The sequence below is a fragment of the Gymnoscopelus microlampas genome, assembly GCF_963454915.1.
Source record: "Gymnoscopelus microlampas genome assembly, chromosome: 5".
In the NCBI taxonomy this organism is placed as follows: domain Eukaryota; kingdom Metazoa; phylum Chordata; class Actinopteri; order Myctophiformes; family Myctophidae; genus Gymnoscopelus; species Gymnoscopelus microlampas.
Genome location: NC_139942.1, coordinates 40,958,302 through 40,986,143, shown reverse-complemented (window position 1 = coordinate 40,986,143; position 27,842 = coordinate 40,958,302). Strand labels below are relative to the sequence as shown.

At 40.0% G+C, this 27,842-nt stretch overlaps 3 protein-coding genes across 3 annotated transcripts; 2 read left to right on the top strand and 1 right to left on the bottom strand.

The window, feature by feature from the left end:
* The first annotated feature begins 2,937 nt into the window (after positions 1 to 2,937).
* On the top strand, positions 2,938 to 8,807 carry LOC311045547 (crystallin J1A-like). The gene is made up of 10 exons (XM_084057453.1): positions 2,938 to 3,043; positions 3,568 to 3,634; positions 4,103 to 4,279; positions 4,510 to 4,608; positions 4,906 to 4,998; positions 5,076 to 5,232; positions 6,364 to 6,479; positions 6,805 to 6,882; positions 7,682 to 7,821; positions 8,511 to 8,807. Exons 2-10 carry the CDS (start codon positions 3,568 to 3,570, stop codon positions 8,607 to 8,609), a joined length of 1,026 nt encoding a protein of 341 aa, XP_083913579.1. The 5' UTR covers positions 2,938 to 3,043; the 3' UTR covers positions 8,610 to 8,807.
* Positions 8,808 to 9,824: 1,017 nt separating this feature from the next.
* On the top strand, positions 9,825 to 19,654 carry eif2b5 (eukaryotic translation initiation factor 2B, subunit 5 epsilon). The gene is made up of 16 exons (XM_084057436.1): positions 9,825 to 10,010; positions 10,763 to 10,887; positions 11,932 to 12,117; positions 12,389 to 12,566; positions 12,699 to 12,779; positions 13,134 to 13,211; positions 13,479 to 13,791; positions 14,110 to 14,255; positions 14,391 to 14,535; positions 14,627 to 14,728; positions 14,870 to 14,971; positions 15,311 to 15,401; positions 15,823 to 15,946; positions 16,953 to 17,078; positions 17,506 to 17,616; positions 18,483 to 19,654. Exons 1-16 carry the CDS (start codon positions 9,861 to 9,863, stop codon positions 18,543 to 18,545), a joined length of 2,121 nt encoding a protein of 706 aa, XP_083913562.1. The 5' UTR covers positions 9,825 to 9,860; the 3' UTR covers positions 18,546 to 19,654.
* A 117-nt stretch (positions 19,655 to 19,771) lies between these two features.
* mul3 (mitochondrial E3 ubiquitin protein ligase 3) lies at positions 19,772 to 23,351 on the bottom strand. Its single transcript, XM_084057460.1, has 5 exons — positions 23,248 to 23,351; positions 22,423 to 22,548; positions 22,237 to 22,324; positions 21,931 to 22,051; positions 19,772 to 21,367 (listed from the first exon to the last, which is right to left on the bottom strand). Exons 2-5 carry the CDS (start codon positions 22,537 to 22,539, stop codon positions 20,875 to 20,877), a joined length of 819 nt encoding a protein of 272 aa, XP_083913586.1. The 5' UTR covers positions 22,540 to 22,548; positions 23,248 to 23,351; the 3' UTR covers positions 19,772 to 20,874.
* Positions 23,352 to 27,842: the final 4,491 nt, after the last annotated feature.

Sequence of the window (27,842 nt, the reverse complement as noted above, 5' to 3'; positions counted from 1 at the left end):
TGGGCAACATCCTGCTACCCATGCAGACAGAGGACAGCAGAAGACAAGAGCGAAGAAAGAGAGAGAGTTAGAGTGAGAGAGAAATGCAGAGATGAATAAAAAGAGCGAGGATGGAGGAAGAGGAATGGAGGGGTCTGACCTCCGTTGTACTATGTGCGCCAGCTATCTTGAGCCAAACGAAGGAAGATTGGGAAGATGAATATAGAGACTGCTGTGTGTGAATACGAGGAACTCTTTTCCCATATTAAGAGGGGATGGTCGCTCGGATCCTGGCTAAAAATAATGGATGTAAGGAAGGCGAAGTACATATCAGGAGCTGGGTCGCTGGTGTCCAGTTTGCTGCCGCTGGCTCTGGTGTGGTGCTAGAATGTGGCCCTAGGTTACTCAGGGACAGGGAGGGGGAGGGGGGGGGGGGTTGATGCACCTGCTAAAGATTCGTTAGACTGACATGGGTGTCAGCTGGAGTCATGGCCAATAACCAAGGATCAAGGACAAACTAAAACAGTTAAATCATTCTTAAAGTATTTTTGTTGGGGGGCGGGAGGTGTCTATGTGTTGATGTGCCTCAATACATGCACAACTACTATGTAATCTGTGTGGTCTTAACAGCATAGCGTGGTATGGTATCTCTGTGTGTGTGTGTGTGTGTGTGTGTGTGTGTGTGTGTGTGTGTGTGTGTGTGTGTGTGTGTGTGTGTGTGTGTGTGTGTGTGTGTGTGTGTGTGCGCCTGTGTGTGTGCGTGCGTGCGTGCGTGCGCGTGTGTGCGTGTGTGTGTGTGTGTGTGTGTGTGTGTGTGTGTGCGCGTGCGCGTGCGTGTGCGTGTGTGTGTGTGTGTGTGTGTGTGTGTGTGTGTGTGTGTGTGTGTGTGTGTGTGTGTGTGTGTGTGTGTGTGTGTGTGTGTGTGTGTGTGTGTGTGTGTTGATTACTTGCAATATTTGTTTACAAATGGAAAGGGGAGAAGTGAGTTATAAATAAAAAAGACCTGCCATATGATCTCATATCTTGTCCCTCGTACTGGTTCATTCCATAGCTGGATGTGCAAGCCCACGTAATCATTAGTATAGGCTACTGTAGGATGCAGTATGAAGTGGATATGTGTGTCAGGGGAATGTTTGGGACATGAGAGGTGTACTGACGCTTGAGCTGAGATGCACCAAGTGTAGCATGGTGTCACTAACCGGGGGGAAATCAGGCTGCTTGTGACTGTGGCTCAATGTGTCACATTTACTGTAAACATTTCAGAAAGATAAGTGATGGGTAGACTGAGAGAGAGAGAGAGAGAGAGAGAGAGAGAGAGAGAGAGAGAGAGAGAGAGAGAGAGAGAGAGAGAGAGAGAGAGAGAGAGAATGAAGATGGGTAGACTGAGAGAGAGAGAGAGAGAGAGAGAGAGAGAGAGAGAGAGAGAGAGAGAGAGAGAGAGAAAGAGAGAGAGAGAGAGAGATTAGACACTGATTCATGGTTCAACATAAAGGCTCAGGTGTAAAGAAGTGTAGGTTATAGGCCCACACAATTAAAAAAGCTCATATGAATATATAAAATATGAAGTCAATCCTTTAAGAAAATGTGTAGACATGGACAACCTCAGTCATTTATTTCCCTTATTTAGTTAGGGAATTAAGGCTGAGGAACATTTTGTCTCGGAAAATATTGTATATTTAATATACAAATGCACATTGTGGTCCATCTTCAAATGTTTGAACTGTTACCTAACATTTTAGCTGTCTGGCAGCTCTGTCAGAGCGGTTTCAGCATACAGTGATAGCAGACCAAAGCAAAAGGATCCATACCAGTGGTTCTCAAAATGGGGTACGGGGACCCCTTAGTGACCTGGAGGGGGTTCCAGGGGGTTCCGCAGCGGCATTAGTTAATTTAGCCTCAAAATCAGTTAAACTCTATACAGGCCTGCATATTTGAAAATAGCTGATCTACAAGTTTTCAAGACTTTGCAATGCAACGAGTTGTGAACTTGTAGATTCACTATTTTCAAAAAGTATTTTTGAAAGGTTATTTTGAAAAATAGGGATTTATTATTTTTTTTTTTTACATTTTAACAACGGAAATCTGATATGGGGGTGGGCTAGACTTTCAGGTGCAGGTAAAAGGAGACATAGCCATTGATGACTATTGATGGCTAATTGGCTATTAGGCTTATATTAGGCTACTGTCCTGACTCCTGTCGCAATGCCTGTTTGCTGGTATTCCAGTGTAACGTTTTCACAGATGGCTGCTAGGTGGCGGCATTCAACGAATTTAGAACGAACTAGCCACTGTATATTTAAAAAGTGGTTTAAAGTGGTGGAAGAAGTACTCATATGTAATATCACATTAGAGATTCTCTGTTACAATTAAATGTCCTGCATAAAAAAATAACTTGAGCAAAAGTACAAAAGTAGGCTATAAACCTATATGCTCATTGTGCAGAATGTCTCATTTTCAGGATTTTTTACATTAGTGTTTCCAATTTTCAATACTTTTACTACTCCACTAGCCTGGCTCCACCCCCTGAATCGCTACTGCATCTCAGAGGTAAATATTGTACTTTTTACTCCACTATAATTATTAGAAAACTTGAGTTACTAGTTACTTTGTAGATTTTGATTACAAAACATATATTAACCACTTCAGCCCTATTTAAACTTTGGCTATTTGAAAATAGACGATCTACAAGCTCACAACCCTTCGCATCATTGTGAGCTTGTAGATCTGATATTTTCTCATTTAATACATTTTATACATTTGTAACCTATGACCTGCATAATGAGTAGGCTACTTTTACTTTTGATATTGTACATTTTGAATTGCGGACTTTTACTTGTAAGTAACAGAGTATTTCTACATTGCAGTATTGATAGTTTTACTTAAGTAAAAAATTGGAATACTTTTTCCACCACTGATTATACAGTGCAAGGCGCGCCTTCGCCGTTTTGATGTGCGCTTTCACAGGGCGAGTCTGGTATTTTGGACCTTTGACAATTCCGTAGGAGGAAACAACAGATTTCGTAACACGTTTCATAACATTGCAGCTGAGAAGAAGGACTCAACGGTAAGACGATATTATTTACCTAATGTTTGCATCATGCACTGTAATTTTAGGCAGCCGATAAAACACCTAAAGTTATTTAAGTTACTCAGCGGTAGGCCTATTTCTATTATGAATGAATATGAACGGGGGCGGGGCTTCCCCAATACTGACACTTCCCCAAGGTTTGTGCTTGAACTTCAAGCACAATCATCTCTTCAAGCCTTGAAGAGATGTTTTATTCTTATTAAAAAAAAAATTGTGCACGCACACACACATGTGTGATACAAGTGTAACGTAACGTTGCATGTTTATTTTGCACTGCAGTGCTGCATAAATGCATTTTAATTCATTAATGATCTGCACTATGAATTGAGTACATGGGGACCCCATTTGAAACAAGCCATTAGGCTTTCATGACCTTGAATCTAAACTGTACTTTCATGTGCTTTTTTGACCTGCAAACTTTGCAGGACAACTTTTTGTCCTGCAAACTAAGTATTCAATCAATCAATCAATCAATCAATCAATCAATCACTTTGTTACAGATGGCTTTAGCTCTGGCCGACAGAGCTCTAGGAGCCATAATTGGATCGGCTGTAGCAGATGCAGCAGGTAGGTAAAACACTAATTCATCAGAATTGTGTTAACTTAACCCCCTAAAAGATCAGGTATCAGTTCCAATTGTGTCTGCTCATCATTAGTTTTTTGTTTCATCACTTCTATTTGGAATGGCTTGCAATCAAATTAAGGATGTTTGGCATTGCTGTGCTCATTAAAGTAGGACTATTATTAAAAGAAACATGATATGTGTGTGTGTGTGTGTGTGTGTGTGTGTGTGTGTTCATGATATTTATTCAGGTCGACCTTCATCAGATAGATGATGATGGTCTACTGCTTAATGAAATGACACCCATCCATCCATCTTGTTTTAATTGCAATCATAATAAATATATTATATGGCATAATTCTTCTTGCCAGCAGCTCATGTCATGAAGTACAAGTTGTAATCCTGTTGGGAATCTGCTCCACCAGTTCCTTCTGTCAGATGAATGACCTTTTTGTCCCATCATCTCGCTGCAGCCCAGCCTCTCCACTGGGTGTATGACCTGCAGAAGCTGAAAGGTTTCCTGTCCGAGAATCCTCACCCTGAGTTCCGCCCTGAGTCTGCCAACCCATTCTACAAGAGGGAGACGGGCAATCAGAGTTGCTATGGAGACCAGGCCTATGTCCTGCTTGAGTCGTTGTCCATATGTGGAGGTAGGCTTGTCGCTCCAACCTTGTTAAGCTTAATTTATACTCCAAGCTCCAATGTGAGCAGTGGTAATCATCGTTCTACAGAGTATATAATTAGCCTAGCACTGTGATTCAAATAAACACATGACGTCAAAAGGCATCTTCATGTTTTGGCAATGTTATGTGTTTTGTGTCAGTCTAATGTTTGATGTGAAGAATGTTGTCTACAATGTGGTTATTCCCTATTTGACCAGGTCTAAATGTTGATGATTTGAAGAAGCGCACATTAAAATTCTTTGGACCCGGGTCAGAGTATGATACACCTGTCAATGATCCTTACAGAGAGAGAGGAGGTAAGGAATTTGGTGCTAAAGAGGAAGGTAATTCCCTACTTTAAACATGGATAGTGGATGAAACTATATTTGTCAAAGGCCACAGAAAATAAACATTTTCACAATGACAATTAAAAGTAAACTTTGATTATTGTTCCTATTTTCATAATGATAAGGTAGACTGTAGGTTAAGTGTTATAAGGTTACAGTTTTGCTGAATGACTGCTTTTAAGAATCATAAAATGGCAGAGAACAAAATGCATATCTGTATTTTTCATTTTATCTTATGTATTTATTCATTTATTGTTGCTATACCAGGCCCAAGACCTCAACTACCCATTGAGGGACCATGGAGACATGCAAGTTTAAAGAGCTTCCTGAAGAATGTAGATGCAGGCAAAGAAGAAACTGGTAAAACTGCAATGCTAAATCTATATGCAAGTAAAGTATGGTAACTGGGAAGCATTGTAATGTTTGCATTTCTTCAGGTTGTGAAACAGACTGCCAGATTGATGGCATCACAAAACTGGCTCCTGTGGTGGCATGCTATGCAGGGAAACCTGACATGCTGGAAAAGGTTGAGAACGCTGTCCGTGTCACACAGAACAATGACGCATGTGTGGCAGAGACTCTGGCAGCAGCAAGGTCAGTGCATTTGACAAGGGGGCTCATGTCTGGCATGTCTAACCCATTGACTATACTTGCCATTACTGCCAAACATTTTCCAAAACATACTGTGGTTTGATTTTCACTGGATCACTGGATTCCGTTACTTTGAGTATGATATGAAAATCAACTTGCAGGGACTTGAAACTTGATTGAGATAGGTAATCCAACACAGTTAACTTAATTTTGTAGTTATTTTGTTACCTTTTAATGCATTTTAAAGCACAGACTGATTTGAAAAGTCTTGCCAAAATAATCCCTGGAAAAATATTTAATTAATAAAAATTCTAACATCTGTGACTTATTAACTTTGACTCAATTATTCAGGTAAGGGTTTAATAACTATGGAAAATGTTAACAAAAGCAACATCTGTACAAAAAGCCATCCGTAGGAAAATGTTTTTTTTTTTTGTACAATACATATATGGCAAATTACATATAGACAATTACATTTATTATGGTCATTTAAGTGGCTATTATTCAATGTATTAACTTTATTAAATATTGATAATGGCTTATTAATGTAGAGAAAAAACAGGCCAACCGGGTGCTCGCAGAAGATACAAATGTCTTAAAAGTGTATGGTGCTTCTAGGATCAGCGGGAATGTAGACTTAAAAAGGAAGAGGAGATCCGAGCACTCAAAAAATGTGAAGGAGAACTAATTTTATTCTATAGAAATGCCAACATATTTAGACCGGTTAAGGGCGAGAACTTAGACCATAACTGGTTGAAACATGTTGGCATTTTTTTTTAAATAAAATTTGAGTGCTCGAATCTCCTCTTCCTTTTTAATGCTTATTAATATATTTCTGCTACCTAAAAATGTTCAATGACAACTTTCAAATTGGGTTGATTCTGCACAACATTGGCTATTATTGAAAACATGAGAGATGAGCATTATAAAAATATTTACGAAAATAATATTTTTTGTATATATGTAACATATTTATGAAAATCTGGTGTCCACTAACAATGGCCAAATACAAATCTAATGTATGCTCAAAACCCTTTTAGAGGGAGGAACAAAATGACCAAGCGACCTCTGCAGTCAAGGGGGATCTCGCTGACAATGTGAGTAAAATTAAAGACAAGCTGAATTATTTTCCAGGTTCCTGGAACATTTCATCCTGAATGGTCCTGATCCGAAAGCCTTGGAATCAGTGCTGAAGCAGCTCAGTGACCCGAACAGAAAGCAGCCTCAGGACCTGGACAAAGCTGTGGTTGGTATGTGAGGCACACAGCATTTTCACTTCATCACACCAAAGTCATGTGACCCCAGTCACGGCATTCAGGGGTTTATTCTTCTATGTTAATAATGGTCTCATCATTATATTGGAGGGGCTTTTCCTTTTCCTTCCTTTTTAAAGTAACAATGCCATTTGTTTTTCTTTGACCTGATATTGACGGCAGTACTATTTGTTAGTTAAACAAATATATGCACAATTTGTCTACTATATAAGCATGCACACACAATTACATCTTTTGGGTTTGGCATAATGATTGTTGTATCCTTCCAAGTAAAAAGTTCTAATTTTTGTTTATTTTTCAGCGCATATTCATCAAGTAAAGGATAATTTGTCCAAGACTCCCCAGGAGCTAATCCCCACTGTGTTTCCAAATACATGAGGTAACTGCAATAGTCTCTCTTGAATTCTGGCAACAGCGTACTTCTGATAGCTTCTGAAGTTTGTCAACTTGTACTTACTGTAGAAATGTCTGTGTATGTCACTTATCCCTAAACCTAAAGGTAGGGTAAGTTATTTACTTTGGTTAAAATCAGTGTTAAATTGCTCTATATTTTGATAGTGCGATTGGTCTCAATAGAGACATTCAGGGTGCTTCTTAAGGACACACCACATAGTGATTGCACCTGTTTCATGTAACACTATGTTTATTTGCATCTGTGACATTGTAATGTGATTCAAATGTTTGTTATTGTTTCTCATTATGTATGTATTGTATATGTTGTTATCAGGGCCTTGAAAAAGAGAGCTTGCTCTCAATGGGCTTCCCTGAATAAATAAAGGAAAAAGAAAAAGAAAGAAAGAAGGTACTCATTGCTACAGAGTGTTTGTTCAGTAAAAGGAGTCTCCATGTCTCTCCAGCTCTTTATTAAACAGAAAATGCATTTTCAGTGCTCTCTCTTGATTGGCTTAAAATTTGTCACCTACCTGAAAAAGTATTATATTCTGTTTACTGAAGAGCTGGAGAGACCCCTGTGACCGAACAAACGCTCTGTAGCGACGATTACTATAAGAATATAGTACTTTACCCTTTTTAACAAAAACATTTTTTTACCCAAAAATATCACTTACCCTACCTTTAACATGGTGCTCCATTAATTCTCAGTAACTTTTTACAAATGCAGCTTAAAAGAAATGAACACTCCCTTGCTTCATTCACACTATGCACTTTTATCCCTTCAGGTTTGCCCGGTGCATTTCAAGCAGCACTGCATGGAGTCCTGACGGCCACAGAGTATGACCAGGCTGTCAGGGACACCATGAGCTGCGGGGGATGCACTAGTAGCCGGGGCTCCTTCATCGGGGCCTGTCTCGGGGCTCAGGTACTGAGAGCATGAGTTGCTGTCACATGGGGATATCTCATATCTGCCATATGGAATTGGTTTATACCAATGGATTTTTAAATGGTTTTATTTGTTCTAGGTTTTGTACAGGATTGATGATGTTTTAACCTATTAAGACCTGAGGCCGATTCTACATGTCTCCTAAATCCCAACAGTATTCTGAAAAGCGTATGTTTCTGTATCAGTGGTGCTCAATCTTTTTCATGTCAAGGACCCCCAAAATGATATGTATTTGGCCGCGGACCCCCATCAAAATATTTTGTTCCAGGGACTCCCCAGAAGCAAAGATTTGAGTTACAAATGTTCACTTTAAAATATATATATATTAAAAGATTTGCACACATTTTCACAAATTTTCAAAAATAGCAGCTTGTATATCTGCTATTTTTGAATAGCCCAAAGTGTAAAATAATGCTTTTTAGCTCAAATCTAAAAATGACACAGTTCCAGGTCTTAATGGGTTAATCTAGCAACAACAATACATGTCATTGATTGATTGGTTATTTGATTGATTCAGGAATTGAGTTACTAGAACTAGTCTGCTCAGTGGCAAAATAAAATATAAGTACGCTTGTGAAACAACTTTGTAAATGCCTGGTTCTGTAATTAAATAGAATAATGTTGATACCTATATAACTGTTTAACCAGTGTGTTTTTATTTTCCATAGATTGGGCTTCAGGGAATTCCCACTACATGGAAGAGCAAGACCCTTCGATATGACTCTCTGCTGGAGCATGCAAAAAAGATAGTTGAACACCAACAGTAGTCATGTTATTTCTTACAACGAAGAAATGTTAACAAGTTAAGGTTACTGGGAACATCTGAGAGACTGTTGAGTTTTAACAGAACAGTAAATGAAGGTTTTTGTCTAAAGTGTTTAGGGCAGGAACTAGATGTGTTTGTTTCTGTTAAAAGCACAACATGTTGATTCACATGTGTCCATGAAATAAAACGGTTTGTAACATTCATATTGGAAAGGTTGAGCCTTTGTTTTATTATTGTGCTTGTGCTTAATCCTAAGTTGATGAATTCTGGAAATCGTTATCTATTGCCTTTGTATTAACACATTGTATTGTATCACCCTTGTTTCAATCAATGTTATAACGACGTATTGAATTATAAGCAGAATGGTTTTGTAAATGTATGTATTTAGATTTGTTTTTAAGAAAACAAATAGCCTGTACAAAGTTAGACATCTGAGTTCAGATATGTACAAAAACTAAACAAAAAAGATTTAACAAATGATAGAGAAATGAATTGAAAATAACATAAGAGACAATGTAAAAATAAGGGACACTTGTTATAATGTTTGATTTCTTATCATTTACACGTTTCAAAGAGTGGTAATATTGGACCCCTGGCCTAGGCCCCCGGACCCCCTGAAGACCCAGATGATTAGCGAATCAGTCTGGATTCCAGGCTAAAAACAAAATGTCTCTCAAGGGCGCCTGGCACAACATCTTCGCAAATGGATGTCCGCTGCCCTTTATGTATAATTTTGGAATATGTGGGGGTCTGGCTTGACATCGAAAATGTTTTGACCTAAATCAGGGGTCTTCAACCAGTGGTCTGGGGACCACCAGTGGTCCTTGAGGGGGTTCCAGGGGGTCCCCAGCCAAATGAATAGTTAGGAACCAAATTGACCCTTATACTGTATGTCTGTAACTCTGAGAGTGTACAAAATGGAACCAAATGGACCCTAACAGGTCCATTTGGTTCCATTTTGTACACTCTCAGAGTTAAATGAACACTGATGATGGTGATGCAGTGTCGATTGGGACCCCCGATAAACCTAAATGGTTGAGTCCATGGCATGTTTTTTCAAATAGGGGTCCGTGGGCTAATATGTGTCAATTTGGGGGTCCTTGAGGCGAAAAAGGTAGAAAACCACTGACCTAAATGTCAAGATGGAGCCTTGCGATTTTAGATTGTCCTAACGGCCCTCCGTAGTGTGACGACATCGTTTGGAGGAGGAGCTGAGCCAACGGTAAACTAAACTGTTGTGTGGATGTGAAACATGGCTGCAGGTAAAGCAGGCAAACAGAGCCGTCCCGGGCTGTCCGGTAGGAAAGGCGAGCAGGAGGAAGAGGAGCAGCCGCTGCAGGCCGTGCTGATCGCTGACAGCTTCAATCGGAGGTTTTTCCCCGTCTCCAAAGACCAGCCGCGGGTATGCTGCCTTATGGGTTGATAGTTAGCGAGCTATGCTACATGGGATGCTAACGAGTTATGCTGCTGTTGAGTGAGTGAGTGCATGCTGTTGTCACTGTAGACAGTGTCACCTCAGCATGATGACACACAGCCCATTCTTTCATAGTAGAATAAATGATGCATGACCAGTCATCATCAACGACTTCTTATCATAAGAAGACTTTAATGGCAGTACACACTACAGTACTGGTTGCTTGACATATCTGAAAGAGCTCCATCGTTTTCTGATGATAAGGCAACTTAATATAGACAGTGATTTTATGGAATTAACTTTCACACTAATCACATCTACATATTAATTTTGGTGGAAAAACTGTACGAAATGTGTACTTAATATTAACTGTAATTCTCCAGTAGTTGATGTCGCACAGCTGTTTGTATACAAACAGCTGTGCGACATCAACTACTTACAAATTATCTTATTATATTAGCTATAGCTTATGACAGCTGTGTGACATATATGTCACACACCTGTCATAAACTATATCTAATATAGTATGATAATTTGTAAGTCGTTTGTTTATGACAGCTGTGTAACATGTCACACAGCTGTCATAAACAAAAGCTAATATAATATGATCATTTGTAAGATATCAATATGAGTTTTATAGGATTTCTTTAAAAATATTCACTATCGGCTAACTTAATCTTTAAAGGATGCATCCTTTGGTTTGACTATATGATGTATTCTCCTCTCATGTTCATTCACAGGCGTTGCTACCTCTGGGCAATGTGTCTATGATCGACTACACCCTCGAGTTCCTCACTTCAACGGGGGTGCAAGAAACATTTGTGTTCTGCTGCTGGATGTCACATAAGATCAAGGAACACTTGCTGTAAGTATGCTGATATTGCAATTACATTTAAAGCTGCCATCTGTACGGTTTACGTCCTACCTGACATTTGAACCCGGGTCTCCTGTGTGGGAGAATCTACCACTCTGGTCAGGGGAGATATTGTGCTTATGAGTTTCTGGCTGTACTACTTGACAACCAATAGGTGTCTACCTCAGTGGTTCTCTACCTTTTCTTGCCGTGACCCCCCAAAATAATCATATTTGAACTAGGGACCCCCCCACCCTGACAAGCACTTTGTACGAGTTGAGGCATTACATTTAGTTTGACTGGGTTCCATAGATAAATATTGTGAAAATAGCCTATCTGTAAGCCGTTGTAAGCTTGTAGATCAGCTATGTAGATCAGCAAAAATGTTTCCTCTTTCTTATATTATTTGACAATTTGGCCAATGTATGACCAGTTTTATAGTATAGTTTGTTGATTACCTTTGATGCAGTAATGGTCTTTTTAAATTTCATTTTCTTTTTTTAGGTATTAAAACGGTCTTAAGTCCTTAAATTGTCACTTTACTGTTATCTGCCCCCCCCCCCCCCCCAAAAAACAAAATCATTTGGAGACCCCCCTGGGGGTCCCGACCCACAGGTTGAGAACCAATTGATATTAGAACTAAATGTCTCATATCAATGGAAGAGTAGGGAGACCACCTCCTCCACCAGCCACTGCAGATGTGCTAGTTATATTGCATTAACATACTCTACCATACGGATTGGTTACAATTTAATTTTTCATTCATTAAAATAGGTTCTGATTTGCAGGTTTAAGCCTTATTTGGGTCACGTCACACGCTGAAAATAGCCGATCTACAAACTCACACCGTGCGGCTATCTGACGTGTTGTGAGCTTGTAGTTCAGTTAGTTTCAGCACAGTATAATTTAAACAAATGTAAATGTAATGTTGGAACCTTTTAATAATGTTGTTGAAATACTGTAGTTCCCTATGAAGCACTTTGTTAAGGACGTTCTTGTTTGAAGTGCTTTATAATGTTGAAAGTGGATGTGATATTTTGTCTCCCTCTCCAACAGGAACTCAAAATGGTGTCGTCCCACCTCTCCCAACGTGGTCCACATCATTACGTCAGACCTGTACCGTTCCCTAGGCGACGTCCTGAGGGATGTGGATGCCAAGTCCCTTGTGCGCTCCGACTTTGTGTTGGTCTACGGAGACGTGGTGTCTAATATTGACATCAGTCAAGCACTGCAAGAGCACAGGTGACTTATCATTTAGACAATTGTTATCATTAGTCAAGTGGGGTCCTTGGACCCCAGGGATCCTTGAGGGGGTTCTAGTGGGTCCCCAGCTATGATTGATTGTTAGGAACGAAAAACAAATACGTTTTTATTTCCTGACACCTGTAAACCTCTGATGTGAAAATAAAGCTTCTAATTCTGCTCACGATCATTACCAAGAACATCATTTTGTTTATCTATGGGTTTATTTACTGAAATCAGTCATTGGTATTATTACACTTTATTACTGAAGGCATCGGAGAAAGATTGAGAAGAACATCTCAGTGATGACCATGATCTTCAAAGAGTCTTCACCAGGACACAAGTCTCGCTGTGAGGAAGATGACATCATTGTTGCCATGGACAGCAAGAGCCAGCGGGTCCTGCACTATCAGAAGACGCAGGGGCTGAAGAAGATACAATTCCCCATGGTGACCAAATAATCTTAGGCATTTTACAGCACATTTTACACACTGCAGTACTATGGCATTCATTACTTATCTTAACTAATTGCACAACATTTACTTTGACATGACAGTTGCTGTGATTTTTTCGTTCTGCAGAACATTTTCCATAGCGGAAGTGATGAGTTTGAAATCAGACATGATCTCTTGGACTGTCACATCAGTATCTGTTCACCACAGGTCAGTCTCCAAGCTGAAAGAAGGTCCGCACATTGTAATTCCCACTACACCCTAGCATCCCTATTCTGGAGCTTGTATTTTTGGTGACATTTCAAGCTAATGCTATTCATCAACTTCTCTCACTTCATGAGTCTGATAAAGAGCACTGGCTCAAAAGTTAAACGTCACTGGTGGATTTGCCAATACATTTCACTTAAGGAATCTACAGGGTGTGGAACTTCTTTCTTGTTTTCTCTGCTTTTGGTTCAGCACCTGCTTTTTGGAGAAGCGTGATTATGTATTGTCAGCCTCTAAGCTTAGCCAGAAACCATAGTCGGAATGATAGTGATTAATGAATGTTTTCTCTCCTCTCAGGTTGCTGAGCTCTTCACAGACAACTTTGACTACCAAACGAGGAATGACTTCGTCAGAGGGCTTTTGGTCAATGAAGAGGTATGATGACTAAAGGAAAAATTGGTATTTATGAACTCACTTGTGAATTTGTGATGGTCCCCAACTTCCATTCAGTACAACTTGACTAATGTAAGGCCTAATACTTAATTTATACTTGAAAATAGCTGAGATCCGCTATATATGACCGATCTACAGTATGAAGTCATTTGTGGATTTGAGATGGCCCCCAACCTACCTTCAGTACATCTTGACCAACTTGACCAATGTAAGCAGCAGAAGTGTTTTTCTCCTCTTGACTTGCCGTAGATCTTCGGCAACCAGATTCACATGCACGTGACGAAGGACGGTTATGGTGCCCGCGTAACCAACCTGCTCATGTACGACTCTGTGTCGTCGGACCTTGTTCGCCGGTGGGTCTACCCTCTGACTCCCGAAGCCAATTTCACAGACCAGAAGGGGCGGAGTTGCACATATTCTCGCCACAACGTCTACAGGGGATCGGGGGTCAGCCTGGGACACGGCAGCCAGATGGAGGAGAACGTTCTGATTGGCTCTGACACGAGTATCGGCGCCAACTGTCACATCTCTAACAGCGTCATTGGCAACAACTGCACCATAGGTACCAGTCTTATATACTGTGACAACTTCTGACCTGTTTTTCTCAAGGCAACGTGATTGTGTATTGCAGTGGTTCTCAAAGTGGGGTCCTGAGACCCCCAGGGGTCCTTGAGGGGGTTCCAGGGGGTCCCCAGCAAAATTAGTTAGTATAGCATCAAAATCAGTTTGACCACTTTAACCCTAGATACATTGGCTATTTGAAAATGGCAGATCTTGACATGAAAACGTTTGAGAACCACTGGTGTATTAAACAAAAAGAAAGACAAATATACATTTGTATAACAGCTGAGTGAGCATACCTCTCCTTGTGGTCCACCAGGTGACAATGTAATCCTTCACCGTGCGTACATCTGGAATAATGTCCACATTGCCAGCAAAGTGGAGATCACCCAGTCGGTGGTCTGCGACGGGGCTGACGTCAAAGAGGGTGTCAGAGTAAATGAACGATGTGTCTTAGCGTACAATGTAAGTACAGCATGTTTTCTGTAAATTAGTAGCAATAGATGACTTATTGTTGTAGTTGATGTCAGAATTACTTGGTGTCTAAAGTGTCTACGGCGATGTAAGCAATTTAGTCCACTATTCTAATTGACTTTCTAGGTGGTGATTGGCCCAAACGTCTCTCTCCCTGAAGGCACCGTGGTGTCCATGCATCACCCAGAGGAGGAAGAGGAGGAGGATGATGATGAATTCTTAAGTGACGATACTGAAGTTGGTCAGAGTAAAGACAAAAACAAACAGAAATGTGTGTACTATCATTTTTCTACTTTTCTTAACAAAATTCAGTCACAAAGCAACAGTCGCTGATAGCAGGCTAACCTTTCATAAACTTTCAGTATTCAACCCTGCAGAGGTTGGCACGGAGGGGAAAGGTTACATCTGGAAGGCCAACAGTCTGGATGACACAGAGGAAGAGGAGCTGTCCCAGTGTCTCTGGGGTAAGACAGACAGGCAGACAGCTCAGCTGGCATGGCCGGTCCATAAGCCTGCAGTTGCCACCAATTACTAGAAAAACGGCATTTCCCATAATCACACATAATCATACACTTTTCTTCTTCTTCTTTTTGCTTCTTCACAAGGCTTGGTGTTGAACCCTGACCCTGAGAGTGAAAGTGAGGACAGTGAACCCGATGACACAGACGAACCTGTCATTCCCTCGCCTGAAATGGACGATGTCAAAGGTGTGTGTGCGTGCGTGTTAGGGAGACTAGTTAACAGTCAATATTTTATTATTCTTTTCTAAGTTATTTAAATTGTCTACACTTGACACACATGACACGTTATTTATTACTTCTATAGTAGCCTTGTATTATAACTTGTATTACTGTACTTGTATTATACCTCGTTTTTATGATATATTTGACAATGTTTGCATAGTCTGATGTAGTATGCCACATTGCCACCACAAGATTTCACTGCACATACAGTACATAGTATGAGCATGTGACCAATAAAACGTATTGAATCTTGAGATCTCCTCCTTTGACTGGCCTGTCTTCCTGTCCTGTTTTCACGTGCAGTTTTTGAGATGGAGGTGCTGGGAACTCTGCAGAGAGGGTTGGACGAAAACATTGGCTGTGACAATCTGGTTCTAGAGATCAACTCTCTGAAGTAAGCAGTGGCTTAACTTGGCCTGAAAGTTGTTGTCTTCATTCAAAACAGTGTTAATATTGACAGCAAATTCTGATTTAGTCTTTTGAATAACATACCATTTAGTCTTAGTCCTATTTTAGTCATCTGAAATTATTTAGTCTAGTCTTAGTCGACTAAATATCAAAATATTTGTAGTTTTAGTCTGAGCATGAGTGCGAGAATTTCTCGGGCCGCGCCCGCTCGCCTCACCGCCCTTCAACTTCTAAGTTCTCAGCACGTCCCAAATAATCGAATCAAAATTAACACTGATTCACAGTAAAAAAGTGTTATTTTATCCATTTGAGTGTGTACAAATCTAGGGTCCATTTTGTTACCACTCTCAGAATGTTACATATTTTTCCTTAACGCTCAGCATCCACATGTGTATTTTGCATTGCAGGTATGCATACAACATCACCCTGAAGGAGGTGATGCAAATGTTAACCAGAGTGCTTCTAGAGTTCCCCTTCCAGCAGCATGGCCCACAGCTCACGACATCCCAATACGTCACTCATCTTCTTCCTGTGAGTAATACTAGGGATGTGGCCAACTTGTCTATTAAACGGTGCTGCTCCTCCTAATCAACACCGAAATACTTGTTGGTTCAACTATTATTTATTATCGTAATTTTATTGTGTGAAAATACATTGTTTTAAAAATTTGAATCCTACCGCAGTCACAGATTGTTGACGCTGATCCTCCCTACCTCCAGAATTGCTCATGGTTCTTGTTTTTTAAAACAGCGGCTGCCTCCAAGCTTCACTTCAGGGGAAAATAAAGTACCTTCCCCATTAAAAACACACCGGTGTGTAACAGCTGTCAGAATTCAATGGAGCAGCATACTTCAATTCATAGAAGTTCAATGAACCATATTTTTCCCCCCATTAAGATTTAATTTGAGAAATGTATAGATTTCCAAATTGTTGTCTGAAATTAAACATTTTGCTGAATCAACTATGCATTTCTTCTCTTGCAATTTTTGCAGGATAACAATGAGCCTAATGCTCATGGTTACAAAATGCCATACTTTTCTGCAGCATTTAACATAAGAACAGGTTATTTGAATATTATATTAAGCATTTCTAATGTTTTTTATATGCTCACAAGATTCTTTCCGATAAGGTTTGGCCTTATGGATATGCTCAGAGTGTTTCCTTAATTTTAGACCAGTCGTGTTGTCAGTTTTAAAAGGTTTTGTTGCGCACATCCCTACACACTACATTTGCTTAACATCAAAGCATGTATTATAGACTAACTATGATTCAGTTGGCGGATAGCAGGGTGTAGCGTTGTTGTGTGTAGAGATCAGCAGGCATCATGTCTACATTATCACATCACCAAAACTTGAATGGAGCATCAAACCCCAAAACCGCTCCAGTGGTGTAGCGTTGCAGCCAACCTTGCACTCTGACTTTTCTGATGAAATGCTTGTTGTGTGTGTGTGTGTGTGTGTGGGGGGGGGGGGGGGGACGCTAGGTTCCAGGAAAATAATAGTCTGTCATCATTAGTTATGTTTTTTCTTTCTCTCAGCTGATGAAAAAATGGGCGCCTGTGTTTAAAAACTACGTAAAACGAGCACAAGACCATTTGGACTGCCTGGCGGCCTTTGAAGAGTACTTCCTGGAGCAGGAGAGTCACTGGGGTGCAATGGTCAAGGTGTGTGTAAACCAAATACATATTTAACATTTTTGATCTTCACTCTAACTTCCTTAGTGACAATTTAACTCTGAAGATTGCACAAATTGGTGTTTATTGTAACTTTTCAGAGTTAAATTAACACTAAGGATTTTATTGTGACAAGATGTAATCTTTCGAAAGGTCTGCTGCAAATATATACTACATCACCATTACAACAGACAGCTGGTGGATCTCTATAATACAGATCTATTTGACTTTTTCAGAACCATAACTTAAGTTAATTTCTAATTGGGGAAATTGCTGTGTTCTTATACTGCATTTGATCTGCAAGCGCATCACGGATGACCGCTCAGACTTAACAGCACAGCACATGATCTGGATGTGAAGTGGGTGTCAGATCATGTGTTTAGATGGTGAAACATGACATGCTGTGGTGCTTCCACAGGTGTTGATGAACATGTACCAGCTGGAGATCTTGGAAGAGGAGAACATAATGCGCTGGTTCTCAAAGGGAGCCTCCACTGACAGGAGCAGAGAGCTGCGCAAGAATCAAGGGGTAAGTACAAGATAGGACTACAGAAGAATACACAGACGGGTGACAACTTAAAGAAAAAAACAACATAAAGAGTGTTGGACCACCACAAGCTGCCAGCATAGCTTCAGTGCACCTTGACATGCATCTGATTTTCATCTGATCGTATCACTTTTTTCCACATCTCTGTGGTGAACTTTGTAATGAGGTGTTTATGCCCTGCAACCCTACTATAACATCGCTCTCTATGTAGTGTTCTTGCTGACTGTTTGATCATGTCCTGCATTGACATTCTCACTCACATGAAGAGTCGCTCTTCTGTTTTTCCTTACATATCGCACTATTGGACGAGCATCAGTCATTTAATGTGTGCTTCCAAGTTACCCTACTTACTGATGTCTTTCCCATCCGTGCCCCAATAACTAACCCTCTTTCATAGTCACTTCTTTTGCCATCTATCTATAAATTCCAGGAATTTCTGTCCGTAATCTGTATCTATCAGTCCTTTGCAAATCCAATCACACTCAACGGGTGTATTGCAGAGGACCCAAGGAAGTGCAGTGTTGAATGTTAAGTTGATCAGATGAGCGGTTTTCCACTCAGTATGGGCATGCATATCTTGCCAACTGCTCAATGCGATCGACTTCACACTTGGTGTGTGTGTATTACTGAGGACCAAAAGAGTGTGAACTCCATCAGATGAGCAGTTTTCCATAACTGGCCTGTTCCCGCTCTTACATCTGCTACAGAGCTTGACAGGATGTTGCCATTCTATCATGCAGTGCACCTGTATGGATGCAGATTAATTGTTTCTCCACAGTTTTATTCAGGTGTTTTCCTTGACATTGCAATAGAGCAGTATATGTTACAATTGTATTTGTGTTTTCCAGCTTCAGAAGTTCATCAAGTGGTTGGAAGAGGCAGAGGATGAATCGTCAGAAGAGGAAGGCTAATGATGAGAAATTGCTTGATAAGAGAGATGAGGACTAAATTAAAGACTTTGAGACTGTTGTGTTCATCATCAGGCTCAGAGATTTGTTTTTGAAATTATTTTCAGTTACCTTAAGTCTCAACAGCTTTCCATCACTAATCTACATCAATATCAAACTGTTAAGTTTTATTATTAAACATTGAGAACTGACATGCATTGTTTCTCATAGGGCCACAACAGGGTTGCATTGCTCATGGGACGACCTTGCACGCCGTGCAGGAACCTATTTGACCAGGAGCACGCGCAGGCACATGCATGGATTTAAAACGGCTTTAAATTCACACCTCAACAAAGTTTACAAAGGCTCCGACTCATACCAGGTGAATTAACATAGGAATGAGCCTAGATGCATATCACAATTGTCCATTGTGTGACCTGTAGTGTGGGTGTTAAGCGACGTGCGTGTCACGTCATCAAAATAGAATGCAACCACGTTCCAATTCAGCAATGCAACACTGGGCCACAACATGTTTAAGGGCTGTGTGCTATGAATGTCGACATTAAAAATAAAACAACCCAGGACCCTTCGGAAAATGATTTACTTTAAATCATCCTCCTCATTCATAAGATAGGTCCAAACAAACAGATGTGCATGTTATTGTGAGATACTGCATATAGTCATTAAAATAAGTACAGTAAGTAGCTATGGTCGTTATCAACTCTTTAGCACAGTACAAATCCAAGCTGACCTGTCTGAATATGCTGGACTGTCAACATCAATGTTGGAATAAAAGTTAACTAGGGTTGCTCAGTAGAGCACAATTCATGCCCTCCCTCCTGCCATCTTTCTGTTTGGAAGATGAGATATATCAATGTTTCGGGGTTACGCGTGATGAAAAGGCATGGAAGGGAAAGGACTGTCTATACGTCATTACAGTGCAACCAGAGAAGAAACTTCTTTGAATGGTGGACAGCTTGAAAAGTTGTTTGGCGTGTCATCACTAGCACAAACATGACGTTAAAATGTGTGACCCTTCCAGCAATGGGATCCTGCACATTATTCTGAACAGATCTGTCATTCAATTTTCTGTGTAGTCTGCTAAGTGTGATTGGTAATTCCTTGTGTCAGGTTTTTGATACCCCAGTGTCGATTTGTGCTTTGGCTTGCGGTGTCCACAAGAACTATAATGCAGATCTGCCTAGTAGAATGTGAGATTAGCTGTGGACAGACATGCACCCACACATGGGTGAAAAGTTCAAATTACTTTATTGGAACACTTGTTTATAACATCATGGAGGGGGGGGTTTCCCTGCAACATTGGTCAGGGTGCCCTCCAAAAACACACAATCAGAACAAAATCAGATGACAAATTAATTCCCCAAAAACATTCCCCATAACAAAAAATGTCTGTGTGCACCCTGAGCCATGCTGGAAAGTGTCATCAGACATTAACCGTTCAGGATGCAACAATAATAACTACACATTCACATTTAAAATGGGGGTTGAAGTGATAGATGGACAATGAAAGGAATACAAAGTTATCAGCCCTGCTATAATGATTCTGTAAAAAAAGGTAAATTACAACATACACAGTAACTAAATGCATGAAGAAAATAAGCATCAATCTGTCAATGTTTATTTAAAGGGCTCATTTTTTTTAGGCTGTGTACTTCCCCTTAGACTTTAAGATAAATCTAGGTCACAATACATCTGTGGTCTCCAGTGAATTGTTGAATGTTACAGTATGTAATACACTTTACATTCATGGCTCAATGATGATAACCTTTTTTGGTGTCATTTTGGCTCAGAGTAACCTCAAAGGTTAAAATAGTACTCTGTATGTAGCAGCTTTATGATGAGATACGTTACCTATGAGGACTCCCTAAAGGAAGTCACCAGGCTATAGTGTTTAATATAGAGTTTGCCACGTATAGTAGGAATAGGGAGATACGTACTAGACTAGACTAGACTATATTCTGGTATAGTACTGTAGATGCATGGAGGGATGTTTTTGTGATGGAAAAAAATGCCTTTTTTCTCAAGTGTTTTCAGGAGCAAGTCATTAGACAATCACTGCGCCACCTGGTGGTAAGTATGTTTTAAAAAATTAAAAATTATTCATATCTTTATTGCCCCAACTTTCTTATTCCCTTACTTTCTAATCCTAAAGCTCCTTGTGAAAAGCCCCATTTGAATGTAAAAGAAAATGTTAAAGACCCCTTTTTTAGGGTTACAGTTGATTCCTTCCCCTGCTTTTGAGGCCCAATCCTGGCATTCATCTACAGTCAAACTCACTATTTACAATAGTGAGTTTGAGTACCCCCCCCTGGGGTTTAGCCAACTTACAGACCTATTCCCTTTTGCCGTCCTGTTTTCCAATCAAGCTACAGATGATTCCAGCCAAGAGAGTGGCCCCTGTGGCCCCACAGAATGCTGTGGACACCATCCACATCGTTGCTGAGCTCTCGTGCCTGTCCATTAAGCTCCTGTAGTCTGTGGGTACTAAGACAAAGCTCCGGCCGTCTTGTGGAGCCTGCATTCTCATCACTTTACCTCCCTCCAGGACCACCTCGCCGAACCCAGTCATGGTAGTCCCAACACGCAGTATCGACTCGCTTTCTTTCTGTGCCACCAGCTTCTCGCCACTGATTCCCAACAGCACCACATCCATCAGGCCCTCCTCGACGCGTTTCACCCTGCTGTAAACCTGCTCCAGGAAACACCCAGAGGCCTCCAGCGGTTTCTGAACCTTCATGCACAAGTCGCTGGTGTACGCGCCTGGACTCACCAGACTGAAGGGCACCGAGTTGTTGGTCTCCTTTCTATTCATCCAGCGGGAGTTCCTGGGAAAAAGGAATCCATGTTGTGGGTGTTTTTGATAAAGCCCTCTTGTACTTGATCATACGACTGTGTCGCTCGCCAAAAATGAACGATTTTCAGTAGATTTTAGGATTAAGACAGTGATGAAAACAACAGATATCAAAGTTGCAATCCGTAACTTTTATGTCCTACCCAGGATCATTTGTAGTGCTGTGCTATATGGAATGCCTGGTTGAGGATACATTGCGCTTCGACCTTCCTGCAATACCCCACAGGATATATGATTCGCAATAGAAGGGCAGGTAGACCAACTATACAACCACCACAGTTGTATTGGTTATATATCAACATACTCTACCATGCAGATTGGTCAAATTAACATTTTACTCACTAAAAAGTTATGGATTGCAGCTCTAAGATGAGATAAACCTTTATAGACCATATTCACACGGCGGCCATATTGCCATTAAGTCAATGAAATGCCACCCCAGTTGCCACAGCAAAGCAATGTTAAATTCCAAAATGGCCACCGTGTGAATATGGACTATAGATGTCCAGAGGGAAATAATATTCGGAGTTGACCTACCATGTTTTGGTGACAGAGTTCCAGAATCTCCACTGTTCCTCCACAACTATCTGCTGAATCACACCAGAGCATCGTGGGACAAACTGGCTGGCCAGAGGCTCCCCTTCTGCTTGGATCAGTCCTGGAAACAGAAACAATCCCACCGGCTTTGTCTTTACAATCTGGTACTGTGCACTGTACAGTCTCTATCACAGGTAAGTGTACACACAATTGTCATGTGCAGTAAATTGGCGTAATGCTTGTTTTGGTAAAAATATCCCTGCATCATATACTTTCCTTGGGTAAATACATTTACGACTTTTGTACCTTCTACAGCAACATAATGTAGTCGTTTGTGGGCTGATGTCTTCAGTATTTTCAACAAATGTTGATCTGGCCTGAAATTAGGGATTTCCTGAAGGAAAGCAACAAGAGATCAGCTTTCAAATAGGGTTCAAGCATCGTCAATAACTGCAAATAACTGATGTTGTTATTTAGTTTGTCTATACTTGCCTTCAATTTGCGTATCTCCTCTTTCTTGTCTTGGTATAATTGATAAAACAAGCGTGAGAGTAGGAAGCTGGATCCTGTCCCAATCAAAAGCAAGGGACTGATAGGAAAGTCACTCATTTTGAGTCTCTGTGACAAAGAAAATAGGAAACAGGAAACATGAAGCAGAAACAGTGGTGGAATAAGTACTCACATTTTTTACTTAAGTAGAAGTATCAATACTGCAATTTATAAATACTCTGTTACAAGTAAAAGTCCGGAATTCAAAATGTATTTGAGTAAAAGTACAAAAGTATTGATATCAACAATACTTAAAGTATCACAAGTAGAAAGTACTCATTATGCATAATGTCCCATTTCAAATGTATGAAATGTATAAAAATCATTTGAAAATAGCAGATCTACAAGCTCACAATGCTTGTAGATCAGCTATTTTCAAATGGTCGAAATGTATATAGGGCTGAAGTGGTTAGTATGTTTTGTGATAATCATCAAAATCTACAAATTAACTAGTAACTAAAGTTTTCAAATAATTGTAGTGGAGTAAAAGTACAATATTTGCCTCTGAGATGTAATGGACTAGAAGTAAAAGTACTAGAAAATTGGAAATACTCCAGTTAAGTAAAAAATACCTCAAAATTGTACTTCAGTACAGTACTTGAGTAAATGTACTTAGGTACTTTACACCACTGAGCAGAAACACACCTGGCTGCAACTGTAAACTGTACAACAACTCATAAAGCTAAATTACCAGGAGGTTTGGACTGAATCTACCTTCTGTGTGCTGCTGTTTTCAAATGAATGAATTGTAAATAAATAAAAACTCACCTGTTAGAAAGAACGAGGTCAGATTATGATAATGTTGTTACACCATGTAATTTGGAGGACATCGAAAACAAAAGCTACTTGTTTTTTTTGTGTTTCATTTCCTCGTCTGGTTTGTCTGTATGACGTCAGCTCCGTCAACCAATAACCTCGCCTCACCCCTCGGAGGAAAAGTCAACCAATAGGACAGGAGCATATTGCAGTTACACCGAAATGGATTACCTATTGAAATGTGTCAGGAAATACATTAGAAAAACACCAAAAACGGTTTGAGGTTTGTCCATAGAGGTATGGGTTTGTCTCATTATGTTACGTGTTTTGTAATTATTTTTCATTGCACATTGCTCTTTTTTTCCTTTTTAACAGTGACCTCTGGCGTTTCATAATTTGATAGATTGCACTTTTCGGTCAAACAGTGTTTTCGTCTTGTGAACACTAGGTGGCAGCAGTGTCATGTTTTGGTAGCTTGTTGGTACTACCAATACAAGAGAACTAACTGAGCACTATTATGAAGTGAGCATTGTGCAAATCTGTAGCCTATATATTTTATGAGTTTTTATACTCAGATTGGTGTACCACATTCACCTCATTTGTTTGGTAAAGTATCAACTATAACATCAAGCATTTTCTTCATGTATTTTGAGCTGAGAAGTTGAGCAAATGTCTGTCTGTCTGTCTGTCTGTCTGTCTGTCTGTCTGTCTGTCTGTCTGTCTGTTTGTTTGTCTTTCTCTCAATCGGCTTATCTGTCGCCTGTCATTAGAAATGGGTTTTAAGATGTAAAACAGGGAATGGGCCAGTGGGACAGAGAAATTACCAGTTTCTCTCAAGTGACTCACTCTCTCTCTCTCTCTCTCTCTCTCTCTCTCTCTCTCTCTCTCTCTCTCTCTCTCTCTCTCTCTCTCTCTCTCTCTCTCTCTCTCTCTCTCTCTCTGTATGTATGTGTGTCTGTGTTTGGACCCACGTGTGTCTGTGTTTGGGCCCACATGTGTGCCAGATTTCGTTATCTTGGTGAACTTTGACTTTAGACACACACTCACCATGACCACCAAATAATATGCCCCCCCCCCCTCTTTAGAGAGGAGTTAGTGCAGAAAAGAGGGAAAAAAATTGAGTTGTTTTTCTTAACTCTCATACAGCCTTGACCATTCATTTCCAGTTGACTAATACTATTCACAGCTAGTTTTAATGGAGGCTTTCTTTCATAGCCGCCTCCATCTATGTCATGGTTAAGACTGAGTCAGGTGTTGATTCATTCCTTTTGAAAACGGCTGTCCTTGGCTTGCAGTGCATTCTATAACCACTGCAAAACAATGGCATTCTGGAACATTGCAGTAAGTGGTAAAGTAAATAGCAGAACTGCATGTCAGCCTGGCTTGTGTAAGGACCACTTCAGAAAATAAATTCTTAACCACTTTCAATCTGGGGTCCCTTGTGGGCATGCAATTGTTGGTGAAACGTTTAAAAAGTAATGAAAAAATATTAAAATTGTTTCCAAACCAATGAAAACAGATCTACAATCTCCTAGATCAGCTATTGTCACTATTTTAGGGCTTAAGGGTAGGGTAGGCCAAGTGATATTTATAAAAACTAAAGGTTATTTCTTTTTGTTAAAAGGTTAAATCACTATATTCTGATAGTAATCATTGCTATAGAGCATTTGTTCAATAACAGGGGCCTCCCCGTCTCTCCAGCTCTTTAATAAACAGAAAATACATTTTCAGGTGGGTTGCCAATTTCAACCAATCGGGAGAGAATTCTCATTCATCAGCTTCAATTTTATAGTGTTCCAGTTCAAATTTTGTCTGCTAATTTCTTTGTGTTATCACTTTCAGTTTCGCTTGTTTAATCTGTATCCTGTGTGAGTTCTCTCTCCTGACTGAATGAAATTGGTATCCCAACCTGAGAATGCCTTTTCTGTTTACTAAAGAGCTGGAGAGACAGGGAGACTCCTGTTACTGAACAAACACTCTATAGCAAGGAGAACTATCAGAATATAGCACATGTGTAACAAACAAAACAATATTACTTATCCTGCTTTTAAGTGGTTAACCCAGCAGGTCAGAGAGGCCAAGAGCTGAGGACTATCTAAGTCCTCAATAATAAACAATTTTGAATGTCTGATTTTGACCAAAGCAATGGAAAAAACAATTTGCGATTGCTACTTTCACAGATGTGCTTTCACATCATGAAATGTGCATTTAAAATGGGGCACATCATGTGCTCCCTATATTGTATATACGTATCAGATGGTGGGCACAGGGCATGCATACGTGTATACTGTATGTACTGTACTGTATGTCTTCATCTGAAAACTAGTTCACCACTTAATCCCTCTAATCTTGTAAAACTGATCTGAGTTGCCTCTGTACTTGGTGCACTTTTTTGCTCCCTACACCAAATCTCTTCATTGAGAGTGGCCAGTTATTTTTACCCCCTTTTCTCCCGAATGTAATCGTTATGCCAATTGATTCCTCCCCAAACACATTTCTGTGTTGTCACTGCTTTTGTATCCTACTGACTCACCTGCCAGTGAGGAGCCCCCACCGGGAGGATGTAGAGCCTTCACCTTCATCCTACTCCTCCCGCCCAACACTTCCCACTGACAGGTGCCGCCCCAGCCTGTAGGAGTACGTGCAATGATCAATATCACCCTCCCTGCCCGGCTTACCTCCCCGGAACACGGGCCAATTGTGTTCGCATTGACGCCCGACAAAGCCGGATTTGAACTCACAACTTCCGTAGTGGTGCACGGACTTTACTCTCGAGCAGGAAATGAAAACCACAATGACACTTGCAGTTATATTGTATAATTCAACAGAAACATTAGAAATGTTAGAGTACCATGTGGTATTTTTCTCTAAAATTAATTCATTTAAGATACTGTATCCCTAAATAGAGCTTTACATGGCTCAAGTTAGATTTTTGGAAGTCAATGCAAATGAAAAAGGTATTGGTTTTGATTATGAAAACATGTGTGTTTTACTTGACATAGCTGACCCTCACTCTCGTAATGACTTATGCATTTATTCTCATTATACATTAGACAAATTAGACATTGCACATGTGGCCTATCCAAACAAACCCACCCACCCCCACACAGGCACATGCATGCTCGTGTGCGTGCTCGTGTGCGTGCCTGCGTGCTTTCGTGCGTGGGTAGATGGGACCAGAAAGAACAAAGAACCAAGTTACATACTAACTTCACAAGAACTACTGGTTCTACTACTACTGGTTTTAGTCAGTCCCCCAATGACCCCGCTCATTGTCAAACAGACATAGGAAAGAACAAGGTGTCACCCCACTGACCCCAGGTAGATCAACATGGATCCAACAGACTGCAGTCTGGGTTGTCATGGCAATAATGTGTATGCTTCCTGGACAAAATAATCCTATGGTGTGCTCTTAATTTTCACAATAGCATGTGACTGCAGAATGACACACATTGACCAAATCTACAGACAAAAGGCAGACAGAGATGACTGTGTTGGCCCCGCTACACTCAGTGTCACTCATGTGTATGTCCCATGGACAACAGCATATTATGAAATAAGCATTGTGTCTTCCCACTCTGCACAACATGCGACTCGTGACAGACTGAATATTAGACCACCAAATACACAACCCCATCCCAAACAAAACAAACACAACACACATACCCACACACTGCTATCATAAGACAACTTTTTTGTCCATTAACTCGTTATGTCACTTTCTCAGAATTACATCAATGCCCTATTAATTCCATATCTGGAGTTGGATCATTGGAGTGTTTAATACTATTTGAATTGGATGAAGACTTAACATAATTGTATCTATAAATGATGTGCAAGTAGAACTTAATTGTCCACTAAAATAACCAAAGTTACTCTGTTGTTATGCATATTCTAGTTTTTTTTTTTTTTTAATACAGTGAATGGGAATCAAGGTTTCTGGTTATTCTATTTTGTCTCTAGGGCAATTTCTATTGGACAAATACCAGCTGCCACATAACAATACATGCAATTATAAAAACACTGTATATGGAAATGTGTATTTGCATGAGTGGATATGCAAAAATATTCACTGATATATTTGTCTCTGGGGCTTGTGTGTTTTAAAAACCTCCAGACACACAGAAAGCCCAAAATAATATTAATAATAATTATTATTAAATAAATAATAATGATTATGATTGAATATAATGTATTATTATTAATAAATGATAATGAAATACTATGTTAATATTCTTCTTTTAAATAATAATAATAATAGTAATAATAATATTAATATTAATATTAATAATAATAAATAAATACAAAAAATAGATTCACTATTTCTGAAAAATATATTTTTTTATGTTTTGACATTGTTGTTAATTTTTGTATTAAACATTTCTTTTTTGATTGTTTGTTTGAAAATTTAGCCAAAAGACATGAGAGGCCAAGGTTAAAGTGGTTAAAAGTGAAAGGAATTCGTTTGTAGGTGTTTGAGCGACGCACACCCACCCATGTCGACATGACGTCCACAGACATGCTATCAGCTTCTGGTCCATTGGTTAGTTGTATCTACCCGCACTGTTAGGGGAGTAGGAGGATTTCAACACCACAGATAGTACTGG